This window comes from Anopheles aquasalis, chromosome 3, assembly GCF_943734665.1.
Source record: "Anopheles aquasalis chromosome 3, idAnoAquaMG_Q_19, whole genome shotgun sequence".
In the NCBI taxonomy this organism is placed as follows: domain Eukaryota; kingdom Metazoa; phylum Arthropoda; class Insecta; order Diptera; family Culicidae; genus Anopheles; species Anopheles aquasalis.
In genome coordinates this window covers 58,796,049-58,819,501 of record NC_064878.1, presented here as the reverse complement: position 1 = coordinate 58,819,501, position 23,453 = coordinate 58,796,049, and the positions used below count along the sequence as shown (strand labels likewise).

Genomic DNA, 23,453 nt, shown 5'->3' with positions numbered 1-23,453 from the left:
ATTAATGCGGTACCGTCTTCATGTTTCTTACGATCGTTTTTTTTTTCTTGTTTCATTCCAGGTGAGTTTATGATTGCCTTCTGTTCGATGGCGCGCTTCATCTGATGAGTAATTCCCTTGAGGCCATCAGCAACCTATCAGCAACTGTTACGAAAGTTTTGTTTGAGGAAAATGGAATGATTTCAACAACGTTTAGGCGGAGCTGCCGGAACGGATGCTCGGCCGTAAACCGTTGTAACAAGGATTTGAAGTTTTTTTTTGTTTTGATTCGATTATACCATAAGCACGTTGAAGGCAGAAGAACTTAAACTACAATTCCGTACGTTTCTGGATGTCGCACGCCGCTGCTGATTGCTGGATGCTGATAGTAGTGAGACCCATCTTCTCGCAAATTAAGAATCAAAAGTCAACCGCCCAAGGCACACAGAGACACAAACTGCACGCCGCTTACGTGGAGTTGCCCCCAAATGGTTCTTTAATTAAAAACGCCATACCACCAAACCGTAATAAGTGACCCCCGAAGCGAGGCCGGTGCTGAAATTTGCTTTAATGATTATATGTTGCCGCTGTACGGACGCGCGCGCGCGGTGGCCATTTAACTTGATGTCATCGCGCGCTACTACCGACACGAGATGAAGATTACAAGCGAAAAGAGAGCCCGACATAGCATGGCATGCAGGAAAATGTGCGCCCGCGTCGTCCTCGCGATCCGGAAAGTGAAACACACAACAGTGACCACCGTGGGCAGGTGCTGTTGAGTGTTGTGTTGTCGTTGTTTTTTTTTTTTTGCTGTGTGCGTATCTCACACCGTTATTTTCGATTTCTTGTCCCCTCGAACCCTCACCACTACGCCGGATTGGCGGAAAGGATGTGGTTTGGTCCCGAGGTGGTTGATTGAAATCACTATTTATGTTTTGGTTTCGGCGAGGGGGGAAATGAATTTGTACTCGAAAACCACTCGTTGTACTGCTGCTGCTGCGGACACACGGACAACGGACGAGTCACGAAACAACCGCACGCAGCTGCTGCTCCTGTTCGTTCCGGAGCGAGCATATTACCCGCCAGCGAACGTCTCGTGTCCTTTGAACTGGAAACGTTCGAAAACGAGAAAGCCTCGTACAACGTCGACCGAAAAAACCAGTTCACAGACTGGATTATGATGTGGCCGAAATCACCTGGCCTGGCAAGAACAGCCGGCAGCAGCAGCAGCAGGTGCATGAGCGAGGTTGCGGAACGTCCAGTGTGGCGCGTGCCTCCGCAGACCATCGAACAGATTAGTGAAATCGAAGGATTTGGTAGTCGATTTGGACAAGGAAGACCAGGACCAGTTGGTGTCCTTACCGACGTCTTGTCGTTTCTTCGTGGTGCTCTCGAGTGCTCGGGGCGAGCAGACGGTCGTGTGTTGCAGCTGTAGCCACCCTGGTGGACCTGAAGCTCGCCCGCGGTAGCAGCACCTGCCGTCGCGGCGTCATTCAAGACTGCTGGTCCGGTCCGTCCGGCTACACATCTCGTCTTTGTCGTTGTTCGTAGCCTTCCAGCTGGTCCTCCGGCCTGACTGGTTTTCAGGTTCGGGTTTAATTGCCCTTTTTTTGCTTGTTGTTGATTGTAACTTTTATACTGTCGTAATTTAATTATTTTTATTGAACCCCATCGGGTGATTGTCACTGCTTCGTATGCTATCTTCCAGCACAGCACATGATGATTTTGAATGGGTGTGACGCAGCAGTGCGGTCAATTCCCGGAACGGCACTTCACACGTGGATTTCATCCCGCTTTGCCACTTGCTCACAATCTGCACATCGCTCGTAGCCTCGTACCATCTCGCTATCGGAGTTCGTTTAGTGCCGACTCAGCGCACGCTACACTTGGCTCTACGCCAGAACTCCCATCTCGGGGGGAATGAACGTTCGCGATTTTCATTTGCATCATAATTACAAATCGATTCGCTGGTAGTCTTCTTCCTCGCCGTTCATGGTCCCGTGCTCCTCGTGTTTAGTGCGAGAATCTCATCTCGCTTAACATTCTCATTTCTTTCTCGCTCCGTTCCCGGGATTATGCTTCGGTTTTCGGTGTGCTGTAGTCGCACGTATTTAAGAGAGAGAGAGAAGAAGAAAAAATGCAAAATTTCACTTTACCCGCGCTCACACGTTTTCCAGCGCCGCGTGCGGTGGATTCGATTTTAGCCCCATATCCATCAGCAGGGCAACCGCCGGGAGTTGGGCAGCTAGGCTGCGTGGGTTTTTGCGATAAGCGAAACCAGCTGGGACAGACTGGGAACAAGCAAGCAACATCGGCCGCAGCACCAGCAGCAGGGTGACGAGATGATTATGCTACCGCACGGTGGGACGCCCGTTTTGGCTAAATTTACAATCACAGTTCTCGCACCGCAGGCATTTAGCACAGCCCCCGGGCGCGATGGGCCGCTGAACCGAGGTGAGCACACCGTGGGTTTTGCCTGCTTATTGCACGTAAAAGGGCACGCTCGTTTTAGCACAGGTCTTAGATTACCATCTGGTGGGGGGCATGGGGTAGTCGTTGCGCGCTGGCAAATGAACATGTTGCGAACTGGGCAGGCGCCTGGGTACCGCGATTAAGCGGGGATTTCGTTTTGAAATTCCGGAACCGGAGCAAAAATCGGTTTCAAATCATAAAACGGTGTTGAGGAAGGCAAAGTATTGAGGGTACACATTTTTGAACCATTGAATTGGGTTTTTGAAACTTTATATGCGAATGGAACTATACAAGGACTACTGTTATCATTTTATTTGGCTTTTATCTTTTGTTTTTGTTTCTTGGTGGCTGTCTATTTCGCTATAAGACTGTGCGTTGCGTTGCTAACTAGCAAAAATGTTATATCAACACATCTAATGCATTTATAATTTTCTTTAAAAACACATTTAATAATGTCATTAACGAAATGTTGTGAAAACGAAGTCTAACATCTTGATTGCAGGGTTACAATATTGAATTGGATATAAACTAAATCAATATAGAATTGGATTCTTGAAAAATAGTTCACGGACCAATATGATTTGCTCGAAATTCTTCCTTTCTTTTGATGTTTTCGAAAATTCGAACACACATTGTGTGACGGCTTGGCAGCGTCATTTAAACCATTTTTTCCCTTAATTCGAACTTCAATAAGCGATTTGATTGTGTAGCCTACTGGAATGCGTATAATCAGTGCTTGCAGTAGGCTTCAAAATCAAATAGCTTATCGAATCCGATCATCAGAAACAGGCTTTGGTCATGGTTTTGGTTAAACCGTAAAATTTTTTAATTTATAGGCTTCCAGCAACAGAATGCTATCGCTTTGGCAAGCAATTAGTAATGATTAGAAACAAAATTCCCACCTGAAATAATGATTGCTATCATTGTAGAATTTATATAAAGGGGATTCTGACACTGTTATTTACATTATGTAATCTGATAAGAACCATTAAATGAATTAAAAGTGTCGAATTCAAAAGGGGATTCATTATATGATTTACCCTGAACCCCCCTCGAGTGTGTATCACTCTAGCAAACGTCGATTAAACGCCATGCAGTTGATTAAAGCATACAAATTTGCATTCCTGTGCACCAACACGATCCACACCGGAAAAGGCTTTCAAATTACATGTCCCATCCCTCTCGCCACCTATTCAATTCAGTGTAGGGGGAAACTTTTAAACGAGTTACGAGTGTCACTGGTTGGTATGTTTGCGGAACCTACCGACCACGTGCACCACGGCGGGTAGGATGAAATTCACCTACCGCTAGACGTAATTTTATCGCACCAATCGACGCTTGGCTTCCAGATTAATAGCGATGCCACTATGGGCGAAGGGAAGTGCAAACTAGGAACTCGGCGTTGTTTGCCTGTGACCGAATGCACGGGACCGATGGTACAGCAGCTCGTCGTCGTCTGTCCCTGACGGCATATCAAGTGCAGCATTTATGCGATCCTGGCCTCCCACCTGCCGTGTGTTTGCCCAGTATCATATCATCGCACCGTTAACTCATCCTGCGCACTGAGACGTCATGTAATCTCCTCGTCGAAACTCATCGTTCACTCACTCACATGACAAACCCATACAGAAGTGTGTAAAATGGTGGACAACCCGTAGCAGCATGTGGGGCTGTTGGTACAGAATGTGATTACAAAGTTCACTAACTAATTCAAAAACAGCGCAACGTCTTCCTCCGATGGTCTGTAGACAGACAGGGATGGCCATTTGCAATACTTGCCATCATCATGGGGCCTCCGTTCACTTCCGTTTTCCGGGATTGTGCGCAGGAAGAAGGGTTTCATCGTCCGAGCTCCTCTTTCGCTCCTGCTCTTGTGCTCTTGCCAAACGGTCCGCCACAGGAAATGGCTGGTCATTGACCTCGAACTCCTTGTACCGCCGGCTCCTTAGTTGGTTGGCCCACAGGATTGGGGATCAGATTGTGGGGGCTTTGCTTCGTTGCAAATCCTTCTACCAAAGCGAACTCAAACGCAAATCACCCCGTCGGCCCGTCAAAGAAAGAGAGAGAGAGAGAAAGAGAGAAAAAAACACAATTTTTGGGGTTTCTTTTGAGGCCGGTCTTCTCTCGATGCCACTTCCTGCCATTGAACAGCAGATAGAGTCGGCACCAGCAGCCGCATCGCATCGAGCTGCTTAAACGGCGGCTCGCCCGTCTTTGGGCTTAATGTGGATTTCGCGCTGGAATGACCACGGCGATGACGACGAACAACACGCGGAGAATATAGAACCGAAACCGCACCGAAAAAAAAAAAACGGCCACCGACCACAAAGCACACTTCCACAGCTGTTGCACCGGGAGAAAAGTGCACGCCACCGGACCAGAAACAAAAACGTCTTGGCGAAGAAAGACAAACGCCGCCGAGCGCGTTAGATGAGCTGCAGCCAGGGGTTCGGTGCATTTCGAGGATGCATTTTTGGGGACTTGAGCAAGCTGCAGTGCGTCGTCGTCTGTTGAAGGATTCCTTTTTTTGATCTTTCTTTTGCGATGCGTGTGGCTATTCTCTCAAGCGAGGTTTACCAGATATGCTAGACGTTGAATGGAAGGATTGTTTGAAGACATCAATTTTGGTGCACCAACCCCGAGGGGCTGTCGATGACAACGACGTCGTCGTCGTCGTCGGTGCAATTCTCAATGGTCCAACTAATTAGCATCTCCATTAGATCGTTGTGGCTTCAAGAAGCGAATGTTTCACTCCTTTCAGAGGGGGTGAAGATGCCACTTTTGTGGCTTCGCTTTCAAATCGGTAGCAAAGCATTGAATGAAACTTAAAACACAAAGCTAGCTGGCTGGCTGGCTGGTTGGCAACTTGAAAATCGCACAATCATCATTATGTTCACCGCATTATGCACGAATCTCGAGGGGGACGAACCACAAAACTGGAAGTTAGTTCGTAGCAGGAGCCCAGAACCCACCAACAGAACACAGAAGACAGAAGGCAAGGGTGTGTAATGTGTCTGTGCTTGTGGATACCACTTTGTTCTCAAGGTGCTGACGTCTGACGCCCGATGGCCAGCCCTCTTCCTCTTCCATTTTTTTTTTGTTTTAGCTTTTCATTCTGCGCAAATCATCAGCTGGAAATCTTTGGCTGGTTGGCTCATAAATATGTATCCGAGGCGATTAACAGCGACAACGACGCGAGCGATGGCTTACTACTAGCACCAGCAGCAATAGCAGCATTCGGGGAGCAACAGCACGCACCAACAGAGCGACCAACCGCAACCCCGAATGTGTCTCAAAAGGCCCGCACCTACCACCTGAGTGACGCGAAGAGGTTATTGACAGCAGCAGCAGCAGCAGCCGTCTGCCGATGATGATGACGATGGATGGGGAGCAGAGATGCAAGAAGTTGGTGGCTCAGGAGGTTGAGGAGCTTCTGGTCTCTCCCTCCCCCCACCATTCGCCCGCTGACTGACTGCTGTTGACCAGCAGTTGATGGGAACGGACGTGATGTGGGGGTCATTTTATGGCTTTTTAACGTTCTGCTGCAACATATGGGTCTCGTGTGTTGCGTTCGAAAATGGGTGCAGAGCGAGAGCCAGCCAGCCAGCAGCAGGACCTTGCGGTCACGATTATTATCCTTTATGCTGCGCTCGCTCGGACCGCACAGGCAACTCGTACACCGGCGGGGGTTGCTCTCGGTGTTACTTCGTTTTACTCCCTTTTGTTGATTGAATTTTGGTTTTTATTTTTGCGGACCAAGAAGACAAACCACCGGAGACCACGCCGCCGATCGAGACAAAACAGGGGGTTGATTATGAAAATTGCTGGTTAATAGAACTGACAGTGCCGCAGTTGTTGCAAACGCGAGGTAAATGTGTTGCTCCCTGTGGCTTTTCATACGCTAATGGTTCTCATTATAATTTTAACAATCATGTGCTGGTTGGTAGCTATCATTGGCGGTTGTTGGTCACTATTTTTCTAAAAGATTTTGCATATGAAGTCCTAATTATCAATGTTTCAATTGGGTTTATTTTTAAAACTATCAAAACAAGGCTCATCCTGTGATAAGTTCTTCTCGTCAAACATTTAATTACCTTCCAGTGCCGGGAAATGCAGATGTTTTTGCACGTTACAACCGCATAATACGCCAGTAAAGGACAAACACATAACATCATGTGCCGTGTCAAGCGTTTCACATTCACAGTAAAGACACTGAAGATCCTCGCTCACGGTGATTGTATGTGTGCGGAATCCGGTATGCTTTTGAGCCGTCGAGGAAAAATCGATTACCATCACCAACACCACCACCACGACGCCGACGACGAGCTACGAACGACGAATCACCTTGGTGGCTTCCGGGATGCGGAAAAGCCACCGTTGTCGTGTCGTTAGCCAGAGCGGGAAATCCCTTGACCAAATCTTGGCACCGCTACCTTAGCCTTAGTCACAGGTATGTCCGCTGTTCGCACTACGTTTTGGGGCCGGAAACGAAACAGCTTTCCGGGGAAGGGTCTGAAGGGTCTGTGGTTTGCGCCTGGCTTGGGCAAGGCTGATGAGATGCGACCGCGGTACCATTTTGGGCCTTTGCGGCGACTGTTGGAAAATGTGACCAACCGTTTGACACTTTTCTCGGAATGTTATCCGGTGCCTATGGAAATAGGGCGGGTTTCCCGGTGACAGCAAAGGAAATGTTTTCCATGACACATCCAGGAATTGTTTGTGAGCAGGTTAATCGTACAAGATACAATTATACGGATTTCGCGCTCGGAATTGAGGTTCACGCCATTATGTTTATGCGTGCCAAACATTGTTCAAACATTAGCTTTAGTTGACATATCATGTGTTATCTTTCCATCATTATTTCTAAAGGCCCTTTAATTTGGAATATCGATCCATGATAAACTTTGTTGCAGCATTCATTTTTAGTCAATATCAATCATTTTGACAGCATTTTGTTCAATAGGTTTTCATCACTTCTCGTGTCGTCTTCCGATTTTAGCCTATTCGCATTATTTGTTTGAAGAAACTCGTGGTTGAGGTCTGGCCATCTTTACACTACGTTGAACAATACATCGAACCACCAGACCTGCTCTGCCGGCTCTATCAACCGATCGATGATTATTATGACCATTTCTGCAACACCTTAACACTGCTAGTAGCCACCTTTAAGAGACCACTACTAACGCCCATTTCATCACTCTGGATGCTCCATATCGCTGAGAAACATCGCACCAGTGGGTTGCAAAAAAGAACAACTGCAACACAATCGCTGCCGAAGTAGTAGTCTGTGATTGAAAGTACTCCCCCAGCGCATCATCCCATTGGCGTTAGATAGTGAAAATCCGTTTCTTTAACCGCAGCAACAGCGCTAGCATGTTAGCAACATTATGCACCCCTTTTTTCCCACTTGTTTCCGTCCCTCCCTTGGATGTTGAGTTAATTATCTCTTTCGCACGTGCAGCACATCGCTCACACGCAGCGCAAAATGCGTGCCTCCGTGCGCGAGTGAAGTGTTGTGGAACGCAACGAACATAAGATGAAGCCGATACAACCCACCAACACCCTTCCCCCCGGTTGGATGCCACACTGGCTGGAATGTGCAAATGGCTTTCACATTTCGAGTGCCTGACGATTTCGCTCTGGTACCGAAAATCAATCCCTTCGATTCCTCGTGATCGGTGCGTGCATTTGACGTGCCCCAAACCCAACCGATCGGCAGAAATGTGTGCGCCATTGCGAAAGTTCATTATTCGTTTCCCGGGCACGCATTTCATCCCGTTCTGGTTCATTCCTATCCTCCGATCTCTCCGCTCTGCTACCAACAGCAATGTAATTGATCTCTTACCAAAGTACCAAATCGTTTGAAGTGGCGGTGCACGAGGATTATGGCATCGGGATCAAAACCATTCCATCGATTGGTAGCTCGCTCGATGTGTTTTCCGTTGTAAAATATGTATCATCGCTCACTACCGGACCGGGGAATGCGTGTATAATTGATTGCATTTTGTTCTTCTGCTAATCCCTTCCCCCGTTACTCCTCCCAATCACCGGAGACCGGAAATACCATGGACCATTTTCAGGTGGAAAGCATCGAAATTGGGGCGCACACAATATAAGTCCATCAGCGGATTGAGAAAGTGCATCTGTGTGTACCTCATACAAACAGAGGCGCGCGCGAATGCACACCTAACGGCGGGTGGTGGACGTTATTTATAGGCCAGCGGGCTAGCTGGTAGCCAATCTGTTTCCAGATTTTCCGATCCATTCGAGATGTTCAATCTCAAATCGCAGTTTATCCTTTCGACAGCAAACCATTCCCCGGGCGGGCACGGCGCGATGTTCAAAATGTGAAAAACTGTGTGCCGGAAGCGATATGATTTAAAGCCTTCTGCTGTTACTCTCTTGCCCCACGTCTGTTTGCCGGTGATGATGAGTGTGGGAGCATTACGGGTCGTTATTGATTGAAGCGCTCGGTCGGAGCGACGATTCAAAGTCTAGAAAATGTGTAAACTCATTAAAGAAGCCACTCTCGGGGCATCATTTCATTTGTAGGCGGTCGTCCTCATCATCAGCCTATTCGTCCTTCTCGACGTCGCTGGTAAAGGAAAAGCGGAGGCGAAAATTAATTGCTCGAATAATTGGAACGCGAAACAAGATTTTTCCGTAACAAGCAGAAGGAGAAGAAGAAGAAGGAGACAATAGGATCAACTGCCTTAGAACCTGATAGGCGCAAGGTGCAGATCCATTTCGCCGTCCGCTTGTTTAGACGCGTGCTCGACGAGAAGTTCGTAGCCGGTGCTGGGAAGGTTTTACTCCGGAGTATCGCCGTCAGTCGTCCTTTGAAATTTACCCCGATTTGCAATTCAAATTCCACTTCGAACCGCATCGACTCTCGTCGTGGAAGGGAACAATGAGCACAAAAGAGGGGTTTTAAGATGGTTTCCTCGGAAATCTAACTGACGAACCCGTCGGCGCTGTGGACGCGCTCGACGGACGTCGACGATGTCACGTTGTTTGCCATGCTGTTTCGCCATCGCCTAGCGAGCGAGCGAACGAACGAGCGAGAGTGATATAAATGGCCTCCGGTTCTGGTTTGAGGCACCAAGTTTTGTAACAAACGGCCCAAGGCCCCTAGACGGCACCAGCACCGCGCCGTGCTCAATGTAAATGATTGTGTTTTATGTTTGACTCTCTTTTCGAGGCGCCACCGCCGCTCGAGTCTCTGTCTCTTGTGGTGGTGCGTTGGATTCTCGCAATTTCCGGTCACCGTGGGAAGTTAACGATGACAGACGGACGGACGGAAGGACGGACGGGAGGAGGGATCCTTCCTTGAAGCGTACGCACAGACAGCCTTTCGGTGCCTTTCGGTGCCTTTCGGTGTGTCCGGCTAATTCGATTCTATCGCCACACTTCCCCCTGTCCGCCATAGTTTTCTGTTCGCTCCGCAGCGCCCATAACGTGGTCATGGATGGCACAGATTAGTTTATGAGCCGCCAAGCTCTATATAAAAAAAGACACAAGAAACTCATTTCATCGCCCCCCCTTCAGTTGGCCGGAATCGTGGCGTGGAGCAGCTTGCGAGACAGCCAGTCTTCTGGTCCTTGGCCATCACCCCATCACGTCGGCTCTGGCGCTCGTCCTGCTGATAGAATTAACACAATAATGCCCATCCAGAGTCCGGAACAACAACTGAACTCAACTTATACGCATCGCCAAGGTGCCTCAGTATGTCGTCCTTTCCGTTCTTTGTCTTGTTTCGTACTCGCCTTGTTCGAGGGACGATGGAAGAAAGCAAATTACTTTCTTATTCACGTGGCGGCGTCTTTCAACCACCAAAACAAATCAATGAAAACCACCGCGCGGTGCTGTCGTGTGATTTAGAGAGGACTATTGGGGATGTCCTTGTGGAGCTCTTGCTTGCTTCGCAGAAATCCATCCTCCCCCCCCCAGTGGTGCTTATTGTTGGTGGTGTTGGGGTTGTACCGCAATTCTGGGTATTGTGCTGACGCACGCGGTGTACTTCTGAAGGTCCTCGGGAAAACGCTGATGGTAAGTCAAGGATGGATTCGTTGGAATCTGGTGCTAGAGATAAACATGAAAGAAGCATATTAATATTAAATGAATTAGTGGAATTTATTAGAAATCATCAAGTGCAACATTTCAAAGCCAAAGCTTTATTCCTGCGGCCTTCGGCTCTTCGGTCTCATCAAACACTGTTTCGTGATTCTGAAATGTAAGTCCAACGATCACCCCGGGCCGGGGGCCAGCAGTGTGTCGTTTGTGTGTCTGGGAAAGAAGTACTGTCTGCCCATCCCCAAATCACCATCGCCTTATCCACCTAGCCCGGCCCGAGGAGCAATAAAGTGTGTGCTTCCTCCCCGCCCGCGGCAAGCGCCAATGATCAGCAATGGGTAAATGAGTTTCTGGGCGCGCCGTGTCGGTCTTCTTGTGGCCGCCTTTGTCTGCCACGGCGCACGGTGACGACGTCTATTGCAGTCGAAGGACACGCCACGCTTCTATAGCTGCTTCTGTCATTACGTGGACGACGAGCTGGCGCTGGCGCTGGAATGGTGATCCCGATGGATCCTGGAGGGCGAATCAATTTCCTTTCCGCGGAGACAACTTTGTTATATTGTGGGGCGCGCGCGCGCCCCCGTCCTTCCGGACGGTGGTAGTCGGTCGGTCACGAGAAGAGAGGGTCCCGTCTTTGCTCCAAATTACCGTCACTCTGCCGCCCGCTCCGGAATGCCATTTCCTGTGCTTTACCGGCAAATCGATTCGCGCGCTATTCCGTGGCGGTTGCTCAAGCTCAAGGTCCTGAAGAGAGGACCTCCTAAGCACGTGGAGCGTAGTGGCGTTTGCTGGTTCGCACCAGGCATCACCACATCACCAGCAGACCAGACCGTGTACGTGACCAACCTGAGTGTACCGTCGTCGGTGTTGGTGGTGGTGGTGGTGGTGGCGGTTACCACAAAGCCGGCGCTATGGAGAGGCCTTCACAAGCGAGGAAGGACACACCGGAATGAAAAGGATGCTTCTTGTGGTCCACACTGACTAATGGTGGTGGTGGTGTTGGTGCGAATTGAATGAACGCAGCTAATGGGAGGATAGTTTCTTATCAATATTTAATGCTAGCATAGCGTTGGGTCATTCGCAATCGATTGTGGCTTCACTGACTCCGGTGATGATGTTTCAATTCGCAAATTAATTTAACATTTTCCAACTGTATCGACGTTAGAGCCATTCTGTTAGACGAGAATAATATTACATTGCAAATCATTTTTGAATTTTGACCGAAATGCCGCCTTTTGAAATGGTCCTGGTTCTCTTCTCCTTTTCCAAACTGCTCAGCTATTTATGATATTATAGTGAACCCTTTTTGCAAAGCTCTCGACAGCGCAACATAACATTCGGTATTCAGCGAGACCATGTCCAGCGGGTGCGCTGCGCTGCCCTCTTCCCAACAGCAAATGGCATCAATTTTGCGTTGGCCGTTTGCTTTGTTTTGCCTTGCATCCCCGATACACCATAATGTTGGCAGCCAAACGAACCAACGAGAGTTGCCTTGGGGCCATTTATGAACTGTCGAAAGTTTATTTATTACAAAACGCGATTCTCCTCTCCTGCTCGCGCTTGTTCCCGCTCCGGTTGGGGAATTTAATTAGACAGCCAGACATCCCGGCCACGATGGAGTTTACATCCGCCCCTACAATGCCACTTTTCTCTCGCCTAAGGGAGTCAGCTGTCCAGGAATAATGCCCCTCGAATTTTACACAAGTTAACAGAAAAGGCAGCACATTCCAACTGGATGGCAGACTGCTGGGAAGTCCAGCGTCAATAGAGGCGGCATTATCCGGGCCCGGGAATCTATCTTTGGATTTTGGAGTTGGCGTCACGGCGCCAATCTATATCCACCGATATGCCGAGACGTCAAACCTGCCGGGCACGGTGCGTGCCTATTGGCCATGAACTATAATGCCTCGCTGCCCCAGGAGGCCCAGGAGAGGCTGGCTGGCGGTGGAGAATGGCGACCTTAAGGGCTCTCCCTCAAGTCCCCCTATTCAGAACGAGCGTGACGTACTGCCCTGTGTTTCGGTTTGTCGACTAGCACTGGTTCGCCATATTCAAGGACACCGCGACCGCGATGCCGTGAGTCAAGGACTTCTTTCCATTCCAGCCTGCGTGGGGCGTGGGTTTCCTCCGATAATTGCGTGCTAGGCACGGTGGCACGGCTGAGCTCATTGCCCTTTTGGTGGTGGTATGGCCTTCCAATTCCTAGGTGCCCAGAAGATGTCAGGAACACTCACAGGGCAGGCTGTTTGGTTTGTAGGTTGTAGTTGGTTTATGACCGCAAAATCGAACCGTTATCGACGAACAAAGAGTGTTGCTGGCAAATTCGAGGGCTTTTCGTATGAAATGTTTTTTTTTTATGTTAGTGCACCTATTTGTGTTCTTATTTTAGTACAGCTGCTTAATGCGCAAATAAGCTGCGTTGGTCAAGATCTTTTTTTTTACTCCCAACTTTCCATTGATCGATAACGCGTCGATAGCATCGTGGCAGCGTGTATTTTTTGTTTCAAACCCTCAGATGCGAAAGTAGAAAAAACATCTCGCAAGTAAAAACAAGTGCAAAGGAAAGCAATAACCACCTTTTTGTGATTTGTTGTGTTTTTTTTTTTCATCTTTTCTTTCGAAGTACTGAGACTGTTTTGATGAGTTATTCATTTCAGGGTAGAGCTTCGCTTGCACCAGCAGCACACTTGCTTGAAGCTAAAGTGTTTTTCACTTCCACTCGCTCTTACGAATTGTTTTCATTCATCCTTTTGCAACATTCTGCTTCTGCTGCTGCTGCTGCTGCTGCTACTGGAGTTTTGCTCTCGGTGCACGATTAACTTTCAAAAGTTGGTCATTTCGTGTTTAGTTTCCTCCAGTGCAGAAAGCCAGCTCCCTGTTAAGAACTTCGTCCGCTACCTTCGCGTGGCCCCTTTGCCAGCCTCTGAAGTGCAGGTCCTTCGCATTCTGGCGCTTCTCAACTAGCCGGTGCTCACTGTGGCTTTCTTTGAAGTATCTCTTCAGTTCGGTTGCAAACGCTTCAGCTACTCCCGGAGCACAAAGCAACGGTGAAACATCAAAGGGAGGGATTGTAGCACTGGGTGGGGATCAGCAAAAACATGGCCCGGTCTCGGTGTTCCCTCGCTCTCTCTCTCTCTCTCTCTCTCTCTCTCTCTCTCTCTCTCTCTCTCTCTCTCTCTCTCTCTCTCTCTCTCTCCATGACCGTCGCGCTAAGGTGTCCGGCATTGCCTCGGAATCATTCACAGTTTGTGCGCTAGGAGCACAAGAAGCGCAATGTGCCGTGAACGTCACCGACACCGCTTGTGTTTAGAGAGAACGATGCCTTGTTCACCGTTTTGCTTCGAGCACGGACAGAGCACCGGAGAGTTAAATGTCGCCAAGGAATGTTTTTGTGCCCCCCTCGTCCGGTGATGCGTTTCCTGCGGTCACGAACTACGAACCAACGACAAACGATCGGAAAAATGGCGCCCACCGAGAAGGTGCATCTTGGGAATGCTCCCTTTTGGATGGATCCCCGTCATGTGTGGAAGCTGCTAGCGTGTAATGGTTTCTAATTGGCTGCATAACGGGACGTTATGTGGGATCTCATCCTTCTTCGACTGCTGTGCGCATTGCGTAACGCAGGAAGATGAATCCTGGAGGAGCTCGTGCTCAGATCAGGTGTTCAAGTCACGGGGAACCAAGGTGATAATTGGTGATGCAATTCCCCGGGAAGCATTGCATTCTATTGCACAACGATCAGTTCCTTTTCAAGGCCATTTTTATGACGTATCCTAAGGAAAGCCAGCTACAACAGGACGCCAAAACATTCCACTAGAATTGAACAACTGGAAATAACAATGAAACAAACAAACAGGACCAAATAAGCAAATAATCGATGCTCACGACACCCATCCCATCTCTTGGACCTTTTGCACGATTGTTTGAACGCCACGTCACGCACAGGCCACGCACAGGGCTAATGGTTCCGAGCGACACGCCATTGCGAGCGTCGTTTGCGTAAAAATACACCACAAGATATACAGCTCCCGTCTCCTCGTTTCTGATGTTTGTAATTAATTATTCGTGTTATAGACTCTCCCATCAACTCCTCCACCTGGCAGTTCAAAAACAAAATTGGTCGAGGTCCTGGTGTGACATTTGCATGTTTGTCTCTGACGCTGTTGTCCGGTGGCTAGCTATAAGTAGCCTAACCTTTTGCGCTAGATATCGATACAACGTCACTGTGTAGCCCATTAACCGAAGAGAGAGAGAGAGAGAGAGAGAGAGAGAGACAGAGACAGAGAGAGAGAGAGAGAGAGAGAGAGAGAGAGAGAGACCAGAAAGATAGAGGAGAAAGCCTTGAGGTGAGGTAGTAAAGCGATCGAAAGACTAGATTCCATTAATCTCCCCCCAAAACCATCGTGACTCTATTCGGGTGAGCGATGTGCAAATGTGGTGTTCAATTCAATTTCTGCCACTCTGTGACGCACTTCACGGTACACACACGCTAATACAGGAAGACTTTATTATGTCGGAAGCAACATAATTTGCTAACGATAAGCACACTCACTTCGCCATGCCGCTTGTGGCTTCCGTCAGCTCCATGGATGGTTGGAAAAATCCACCCAAAAAAAAAGAAAAACCGTCTCCAGAGAGACGACTCTCTATTTTGTTTCTGTTTTGTGGTAATCTCTCTCGTCCCCTCATTGGCACGCAAATCCCTCGATACTCGCTAGGAAGGGAGGTAAAATTTGGGGTAGAAGCGGTGGTAAATGAAATTAGCTCACCATGACGCACTCGGAAGCCTTCGCCGTTGGTTTCCTTCCAGCATCTCTTTCCTAATGGACGAGGCCTGATGGTGGAACAGGTCCTGCATGTATGCAAAGGTTCGAGGCACGAGTAACGAAAGGATAAGGAGAGGCTAAGGTAGCCTGTTTGCGTGTCCTTGCCCATATCATCCGGGACAGCTTATTTGCTTCGTCACGCGCGCAACGCGAACTCGGAGTGCTAGTAGATGGATGGATGGCCAACGGATGTACTACTCCTTCTCCTCCCTGACTTTGAGCCGTCGCCGCGTGTCCAACAACCGCTTCGCGACGTCCGCGTCCATGCACTACAGGTCGTCGTCGTTGTTGTCGTTGTCGTCATCATCATCACCATCACGTCCGCCACGGGCACGACTGACGTGCATCAAGATTTAGAATCGAATTAAACTTCGTGCTTCTAGAGCCGCTGTCACCGACCGCTTGCACCTTGCACCACGACGTGCCATCACACGTGTGTGTCACCGCATGGTAACTTCATTCTCGCTCGCGAGAAACACATTGGATTAAAGTGGAAAACTCGCGCACACAACGGAACATATTTGCCACCGAGCTGGAAAAAGGGGGATTTCGCGTAACCGGCAGGCGCGATAGTAGAGCTCTCATTGCGTGAGAAGGTTCGCTTCGATCGTCACTCGCTGCAGAGGGAGTGCAGAAGGAACGAATGAGAATGGCAAAACTCTTCACGAAACTCGAAACATTCCGACAGCGGAAAGTGACGTTTGAATCAAGCTCCAGCACAGCTACCGATGGAAGACCAGAGACATTCCGATTTGGCCGCACACAGATCGTGCAGTTTTGCAACAGTTTCCAATGACCACCGTTCGTTGTCGTTGTCATAGACTTTGTGGTCGTGGCGTGATCGAGTGTGTCGTGAAGGTATGTTGCCTTCATCGCTTCGCTGCTGGCCATTTGATTGACCGGATTCAATCCAGCTTCGGCCCTCGACTCTGTTTCGTGTGACAGAATGGGAGGGGGATTCAGGCACCTCAGGAATGTTGAATATACTCTATTCCATCGTGAGGACGGTCACCTGTATAAGGCCTCAGGTGCGACGGACGGATTCGAGCTGCAATTGCATCATTTAACATTCCTTTTTATCTTTCCATTCCAATTCCTTGGATTATCTTTCATTTCAATTTGTATGTTTATGTACTTCCTCGCCGGTTGCAAGGTGTAAGAAGCCTCGCGACCACACAGCAAGACCTTGTTGTTGGCGCGGCATCGTCTTATGTTACAAACGATCCACATAAAACTTCTCCATGGTGGACGTGGTGTGGAAAGAAATAACCCCCCCCCCCCCCCCAAAAAAAAAAAAGGCTAAAACTCGCCACTTCTTTCCTCCAGCACCTCCATTTCCTCGTCTGTTAAACTAATTTCTCGAGCAAAACATTTCTTACCCGTTCTCTTCTTCTTCTCTCACTCCACAGGGCTGTCACCGATCCGCGTGATGGGCGCCGTGTCGCACTGAAGAAACTGCCCAACGTTTTCCAGTCGCTCGTGTCCTCGAAGCGCGTCTTTCGCGAGCTCAAGATGCTCTGTTTCTTCAAGCACGAGAACGTAAGTAGCACTGGCGCGCTCAGCCAGCGCTCCTGGAATTGTCCACCGAAGTGGAAGAAGTTTTTAATTAGAAAGTGCCGCCGTGTCGCCCGATGTTTTTGCCCACCGTACACGCTCCCGTGGTCGCTCGCTCGCTCGCTCCCCTTAACCGTTGCGTAACGAATGTTGTGTGAATTAATGGTTTTCGTGATCCTTTTTTTTTTCATCATCCTGCGTATCGCTTCTTTTTCTTTAGCCGCTTCGTCTCGGGGAAGTGATGCGTTTGTGTGGAGATTATAATCCGTAAACAACGGCCACAGGGCAGGGCAAGCAGGAAGAGAGGTGGCTGTGGTAGCTGTTCTACTGTCAGAAGACGAGCGAGCAAGATTAGTGTTTCTCGAAACAAGGGCATTAAACTTTTGTTACAAAATATGGGAGACCAGCGCAGTGCAGTGCAGCGCAGCGGAAACTTATCTTCAAACTTCAGGAGCTTAGCATTAAAGCCACAGAAGAAGTTTTACGAATCCGCACCAACCGAGTGTTTCCTGAAGATATTGGCCCGGCATTTTCACGACTGTTTTACATCCCCCTCCTTCGATGGAACGGTCGTTGATAGCGACTGGAAGATGCATTCGATTCGGTGCATCGCCAAAGCCATCGATTGATTGATGAACTTCGAAGAAAAGGAGCGTGCAGCATCAGCTGCAGAGCTATCAATCCGGTGCCCCCCCCCCCCTGTGTAATGGGGAGAGTAAAGTGCCCTTGCTGGTTGGCTTCCTGGCTTCTGGCCACTGGCGGCGACGGATACAGCATTCTGTTACGACGACGATTCCTTGGTCACGGCCCGTACCGTCCTCTCGACCGTCGTGCTCGCTACTGGGCCGGTCGGAGCCAGTACAAATCAAATCCAAATCACGAACTAGGTTAATGGAAGAAGCCGGGAAGGGCCGAGAAAGAGTTTGAACTCCTCTCGACGGATGGCTGGCTGGAATGGCTCGGCGTCGCAGCCGTCTTAAAATAGTCTGCCAATCGATTAGCGTTTTGTCTGTCTGTGGTGCATGCATCAAGAGGCATCACAGGGAGAGCACACGCTTCTCTCAGACGTTCACATGCTGCTTCTGCCTCGCTACACCACTTTCGTTAAGTCCGCGCTGAGTGTTGCGCAAGGTGTGATCTCGATGGGTGTCTGTTGCAAAAGCCACTTTTGTGTGTGAATTGATAAATAGACGGAGCGAGCATTCTTCGGGGATGTTGGACGATTATCAAACGACGAGAATGTCATTTTGTCGAAGCAAAGAAAGAAGAAAGGAATCCAATGCCAATAGAATAATGCAATCTGTTCAGAGTCACCAGTCCTTTGTGATGGCGAGCGCTTTAAATTGAATCGTCAACCACGTGACTTATGCGCCACTGTCACTTACTAATGATCGCAGTCATTAAGAACCATCATTAGCATCGCTGAGAAGAAGAAAAGCATGGTGTGAGAAAAGGGAAGGGAGAGAGAATGGTGGCCGCATTCTCATTTCACACGAGTTGTCACACATCGTTAAGCTATCAAATATCGATTGATGTGACAGCGACTACCATCATCGATCGGTTCAGCTCCCCGTTTTCAATAGACCACCCGTTGGTGTCACCGGTTCTTTTCACGCGACAATTTCCCGAAACGCGCACCACCACGAGACTGCGATGAAATCAGGAAGCGCGGTACACAACTTTATGCCCTTGTCAAGGCCAATTGTACGGCGGCGTTCCCATGGAACGACCCAGCCCCCGGCCGGACGTCAAAGTTCTTTGTGAGCGTTTTCTCTCTAAAAATAATATCAAACGCGCCGTTTTCCGACGAGGGACGGGGAGAAGTGAGCTTCACCACGATGACGATGAGCGGCCGATGGCGGTGACCATGGCCGCCGTCTCGTCCGCGAGTCATCAGCAGCCAGCAGCGTGTGCATGTCAGCGATATGCCTTCTGCCGATGCTGCTGCTGCTGCTGCTGCTGCTGGTTGCTTTCGGTAGCGCGTTCCCATTTCGGGCCGTTTGGGGCCAGCCATTTAATTGCCAGTTAATGGGCAGAAGCTTGAGCTCTCGAGACTTAATGTCATCCGAGATGGGCCGACAAAAGGGAGGGAGAGGCCGAACGGCCGACGAATCGTCCCCCCCCCCCCCACCCCCCAAAAAGAGAACATCACTCTGCTGCGCGTAGCGTGACTTTACATTTAAGAAGCTCTTCCGATGTCACATTAATCGCCAGAGCAGCAGCAGCAGCAGCAGCAGCAGCAGCGCCACTGGATATCCAGATTGTGAAGTGAAATATGTCAGCATATTAAAAGAGTTGATGAGAGAGCGTGAACAGACAGACAGCGCAGCCCTTCTGCTTAGTAACCCACCGCCATCAAGTCGCACCAGTTACCCACCCCGAGAGAGCATAAATGCTCCCTGGTATGGCCATCGAATGCCGTTTGAGTCGTCGCGGTTGGTTATGGAGTGGATAACCCCTATGCTACTGCTGGGAATGACCGAATGTGCTCCCTGGCGGTCATGTGAGTTGCAGGTTTTGTGTACCGACCACATTAGCTACGACTATTGCATGAATCTGAGAATATCAATGAAGGATCGTCTACGGTAGGCACGGAGAAGAACGAGAGAGAGAGAGAGATGATTAATGGAAGAGATTTTGTGTGCGTTAAGTGGCCTCATCTGTGTGTGCAACGCGAGGAATCCTCCGCTAAGAGAGAATGCTAAATTGTAATATTTGTATTTCCTGACAGAGTAACACCATTTCCAGTTATTGTGTTAATCATATTCTTCCGGCTTCGAAATAGAGGCCGTGTAGACGCACGAGACGCGAGATCGCAACAGAGTTCGCGCGCAGGCCGCGAGAACACACATTGCAATTGCAAAACCACCTACTTGGCGTAGCGTGCGTACGGTCGCGCCTGGTTTCGTTGAATTTGCATCTCAAACTAGACGAGACGAGAACAAGACAAATGGTTGGTCGCTCTCTCGAGCCGGCTAGATGGAGAATGGGGGGGTTTTTGTGTTGCCGAAGGTAACAGCACATAGAACGGCACCGCTCTGAAGCTCTGCTGCCCGTGTTGTTCTGCGTAATGTGTTTAGTAATCTTACCTGGATCCACGGGGCGAACCTGCCTTATCGTGCATCTCTGGTGGCGCTCCGTGGCCCCGTGGTCACCCACCAAACAACACAACAAAGCAAACAACCCAGGCACGCGATGAAATGAAACGAGAACCGAATTTCGAAAAACGAAAAAAAACGAAACGCCACTGGTGGATGCTGTGGATTCGTGCTTGCCTAATAAACTCTCCACCAAGCCGCCAACGATACATAAATCATAAACGCCACAGCAGGAGGACGGGTGGTGGGTTGCTGCACCACCTCAAACCCACCCAACAGTGGCTACCGGAAGCCTAGTGTGCAATGTTGTGCATTTGTGCTCGGTGGCTGTCTCTGTGTGTGCGTGTGTTGCCATTTTGATTATCTTCTTTGTTGCCTTCGCGACTCGGTTTTCGGATCCCTGTACCCAGCTGTCGAGTGCAGCACACGAAAACGGATTTTCACCGTTTTTTTCCGTTGCATCGCTGGGGATCTATGCGGTGCAACAGCGGTGCAACAACAGCATAAATGAATAGCCTGGAGCATGCGAAACACACCGGCGGGAGGGAGGCACGGAGGTGTGCAGCCATTCATTGCTCCATTCATTGTTTGTCGCACGATTGTGGACCACAGCAGCAGCAACAACAACAACAATCCCCTTAGGGCCCTTCTTCACATGTACACATCGCGTGTATGTGCGCGTCAGTTCCCAATTCGTTTCGAAATCCCTTCGGTTCCCCCATCGCGTACACCAGCGAGGGGAGGTGGCGCTAACGGTTGTGAAAAATATGGAAATAGGACATTGTGCTAAACGTGCGCTTGTGCTGGCGGTCAGAATATGTTAACTAAACCTTTAGATCAACCAAATGGAAAACCAACTTCCCCCAACCGGCCGGGGACTCGCATGCCACGCGATCGTCCAGCAACGACAATTAGCGTGCGAGCGAATGCATGCCCAAAATTCTGCGCTCCAAAGAATGGACTTTTTGCGGTCCCGTGGTCGATGGCATATCTTTTTGCATTTTACTATGTGGGCGTTGGCGGAATGGTTTGGTGGAGTTGCCTTTTATGCATTCTTTTTTGATAAATCACGATATTATTGCCGCCGCCTCCGCCAAGGATTGGTCGCAGGCCTGGTGCGCGCTGGCCATTAATTTGCTCCGTTTGTGGTGGTCGCCGGCTGCGTCGGTATGTCCGCTGTGTCAACATATTATGCTGCGAATGCTGCTGCTCCTGCTGCACACGTGTGCACACTGAAACCGGACCTCCACAGTGCACACCGAGGCCAACCCGGGGCACCGCGTTGGATCTACGGGATCTTGTATGTTGTATCGTTTATCAAACGCGCGTTTGCCTAATGTCGTTACGTTTCGAGGGATGTGATTAGCGTCCTGGAGGGTGTTGACCGCAAAAGGATTGGTGGTGAGAATGGAGCAGGAGGTGATCGATCCCGAGGCATCCGATTCACACAAACAATCAATCACCCCGTGTGTGCATCGGTGAACGGAGCTGGTTTTCGGTGCTGGCATTCCCTTTTTGCGGAGGGTGTTCCCACTGAAGCGGCTGCGAAATGAAAAGATAACTAAATCCACTAAGCTAATGTTGCATTGCTCTGTTTTAGGATGAGAGGGATTTTAGCGACCAAATGGAGTTCTGTTACCGTTTTTTATGAGCTAAGCAATAAAAAAGTAATAAATATTTTTGTTATTGTTCTGCAGGAGCTGTAAGGCTTATTCTAGTGCAGTTCCACCTCGGAGCAGCATCGAGGTTTTTTTTGCAAATTTCTATCGCAGACAATCCTATTTTATTTTTAATGGATTGAGCATTACAAAGAAATGTTTTCATAGCTGAAATCGAAGAATATAAACACAATTCTTTTGTCTCCTGTTATCTATTGAAACTGAACACGCAAGTTGAATCATCTTAATCGGGATCAATGCTGAAGAATAGCATTATATTCGTTTAGTATTTGAAAAGAAAGGTAAAGAAATGTGATAAACAGAAAATAAATTGTAGAAACAGTTCACAACATCAAGTTAATCATGGTTCCAGTTTTGTTCAAATTCATATCTTTGTTCTCTTTATTACAAAGCATTCTTTCCAACTCTCGCGTGACATGGCGGAAACGATGCACAATTTGCTTTCAATCCTCCAACAGAAGGATAATCGTTATCCAACCGATTAACTCTTCCTATTTACACATCCGATGGGAAAGTATGGCTCTTGCACTTCCTACCGCAGCCTAACAGCTTCGCCTCCCGAAACGGAACCCCTACCCCCGGGGGTTCTGGCATTCCAATAAGGTGTTGTTAAAAACGCCAACATAAGAGTGGCATCAATGCAACATAACGCCCTTTTCATCGGCATCGACATGATGATGGTGTACAACGGCGACGACAGGGACGACGACCGAGGCCGATTCAGTACGAGGCCGCCGTCAGTCATGCTCACAGCAATCATATCATGGCAATCTCGCGTTACTCGCGCCATCATTCCGCTGGTGCCTGGTGGTAGTTAATGTCAAAGTTCCCACGCCACTTCGGTGGGCGCCTTCGCACATTTGACTCACTTTGACCACGCTTCGCACGGTGGCCCCCGAGTGTCGACACCTCAAAGGCTTCCTCCGTTTTCTGCCATGTTGTCGCATTCCGTTGGCGGTGCATCATCATCATCATCATCATCGCCATCATCGTGAGCATCAGCAGCACAGCTGCTTGCACTCTTTCGAACCCTGACACACGCCTTTCGGTTCGATGAGTTTGCTGAGTCAACACGCACAGCGGACGGGCGGACGGGCGGACGGGCGGAGTAGAGGTTGGCCAATCGAAAGAAATGCTCTAGAGAGTGGCGACAGAATGAAACCATTCCGTATTATTATGTTGACAACTAAGGGGATTGGGGGGCGTCGTGTTTGGCAGTGGACTGCGGGACACGGAATCGAATCCGTGGTATCGATAAGCTCAACGGGAATGACTTCGGGGCAAATGCGGAACATTGGCACGCTGCTCTCTGTGACGATGGTATCGTCCTGATGCTTGACCGCAGTGGGATCAACAAGGGATTGGAGCGAATGCACACAACGCTGCAACCAAACGCAAGCGCAAAGCCATCAATTGCTTATCCTAATTTCTGTGCTTCACAATGTCGTCATGCTATACTAACGATCCGTTTTCTGTCTTTTTGTCTCTCTTTTTTCTCACTAGGTACTCTCCGCACTGGACATACTACAGCCGCCACACTTGGATTTCTTCCAGGAAATGTATCCTTTTTCAAACAAAGAAAACTGCCCGGCGAAAGCTCGGCTTCAGCTTCACTCCACTCGTTTATCCTATTATTATTCCGCAAACTGCACAGAGCACGAGTGGTGCAGCGGCTCAGATTGTTTAATCTCTCGGTGTCTGAAGGAGGAAAAGGGGAGGGGGCAGCACGTGTTCCAGTGATAATGGCTTACGGGGTTTTCATGTGCTTCATG

The 23,453-nt window shown here is 49.2% G+C and overlaps 1 protein-coding gene across 2 annotated transcripts in view; it reads left to right on the top strand.

The window, feature by feature from the left end:
• Positions 1–23,453, top strand: part of LOC126574746 (serine/threonine-protein kinase NLK) — a 62,769-nt gene that overhangs the window by 27,999 nt on the left and 11,317 nt on the right. For both annotated transcript variants that reach the window (XR_007608232.1, XM_050235093.1), the window contains exons 2-3: positions 16,760–16,889; positions 23,185–23,240. Coding sequence is in view for 1 of the 2 variants with exons in the window: in XM_050235093.1 (XP_050091050.1) it covers positions 16,760–16,889; positions 23,185–23,240 (186 nt within the window). In the remaining variant the exon portion in view is untranslated. The remainder of the gene's footprint in view (positions 1–16,759; positions 16,890–23,184; positions 23,241–23,453) is intronic.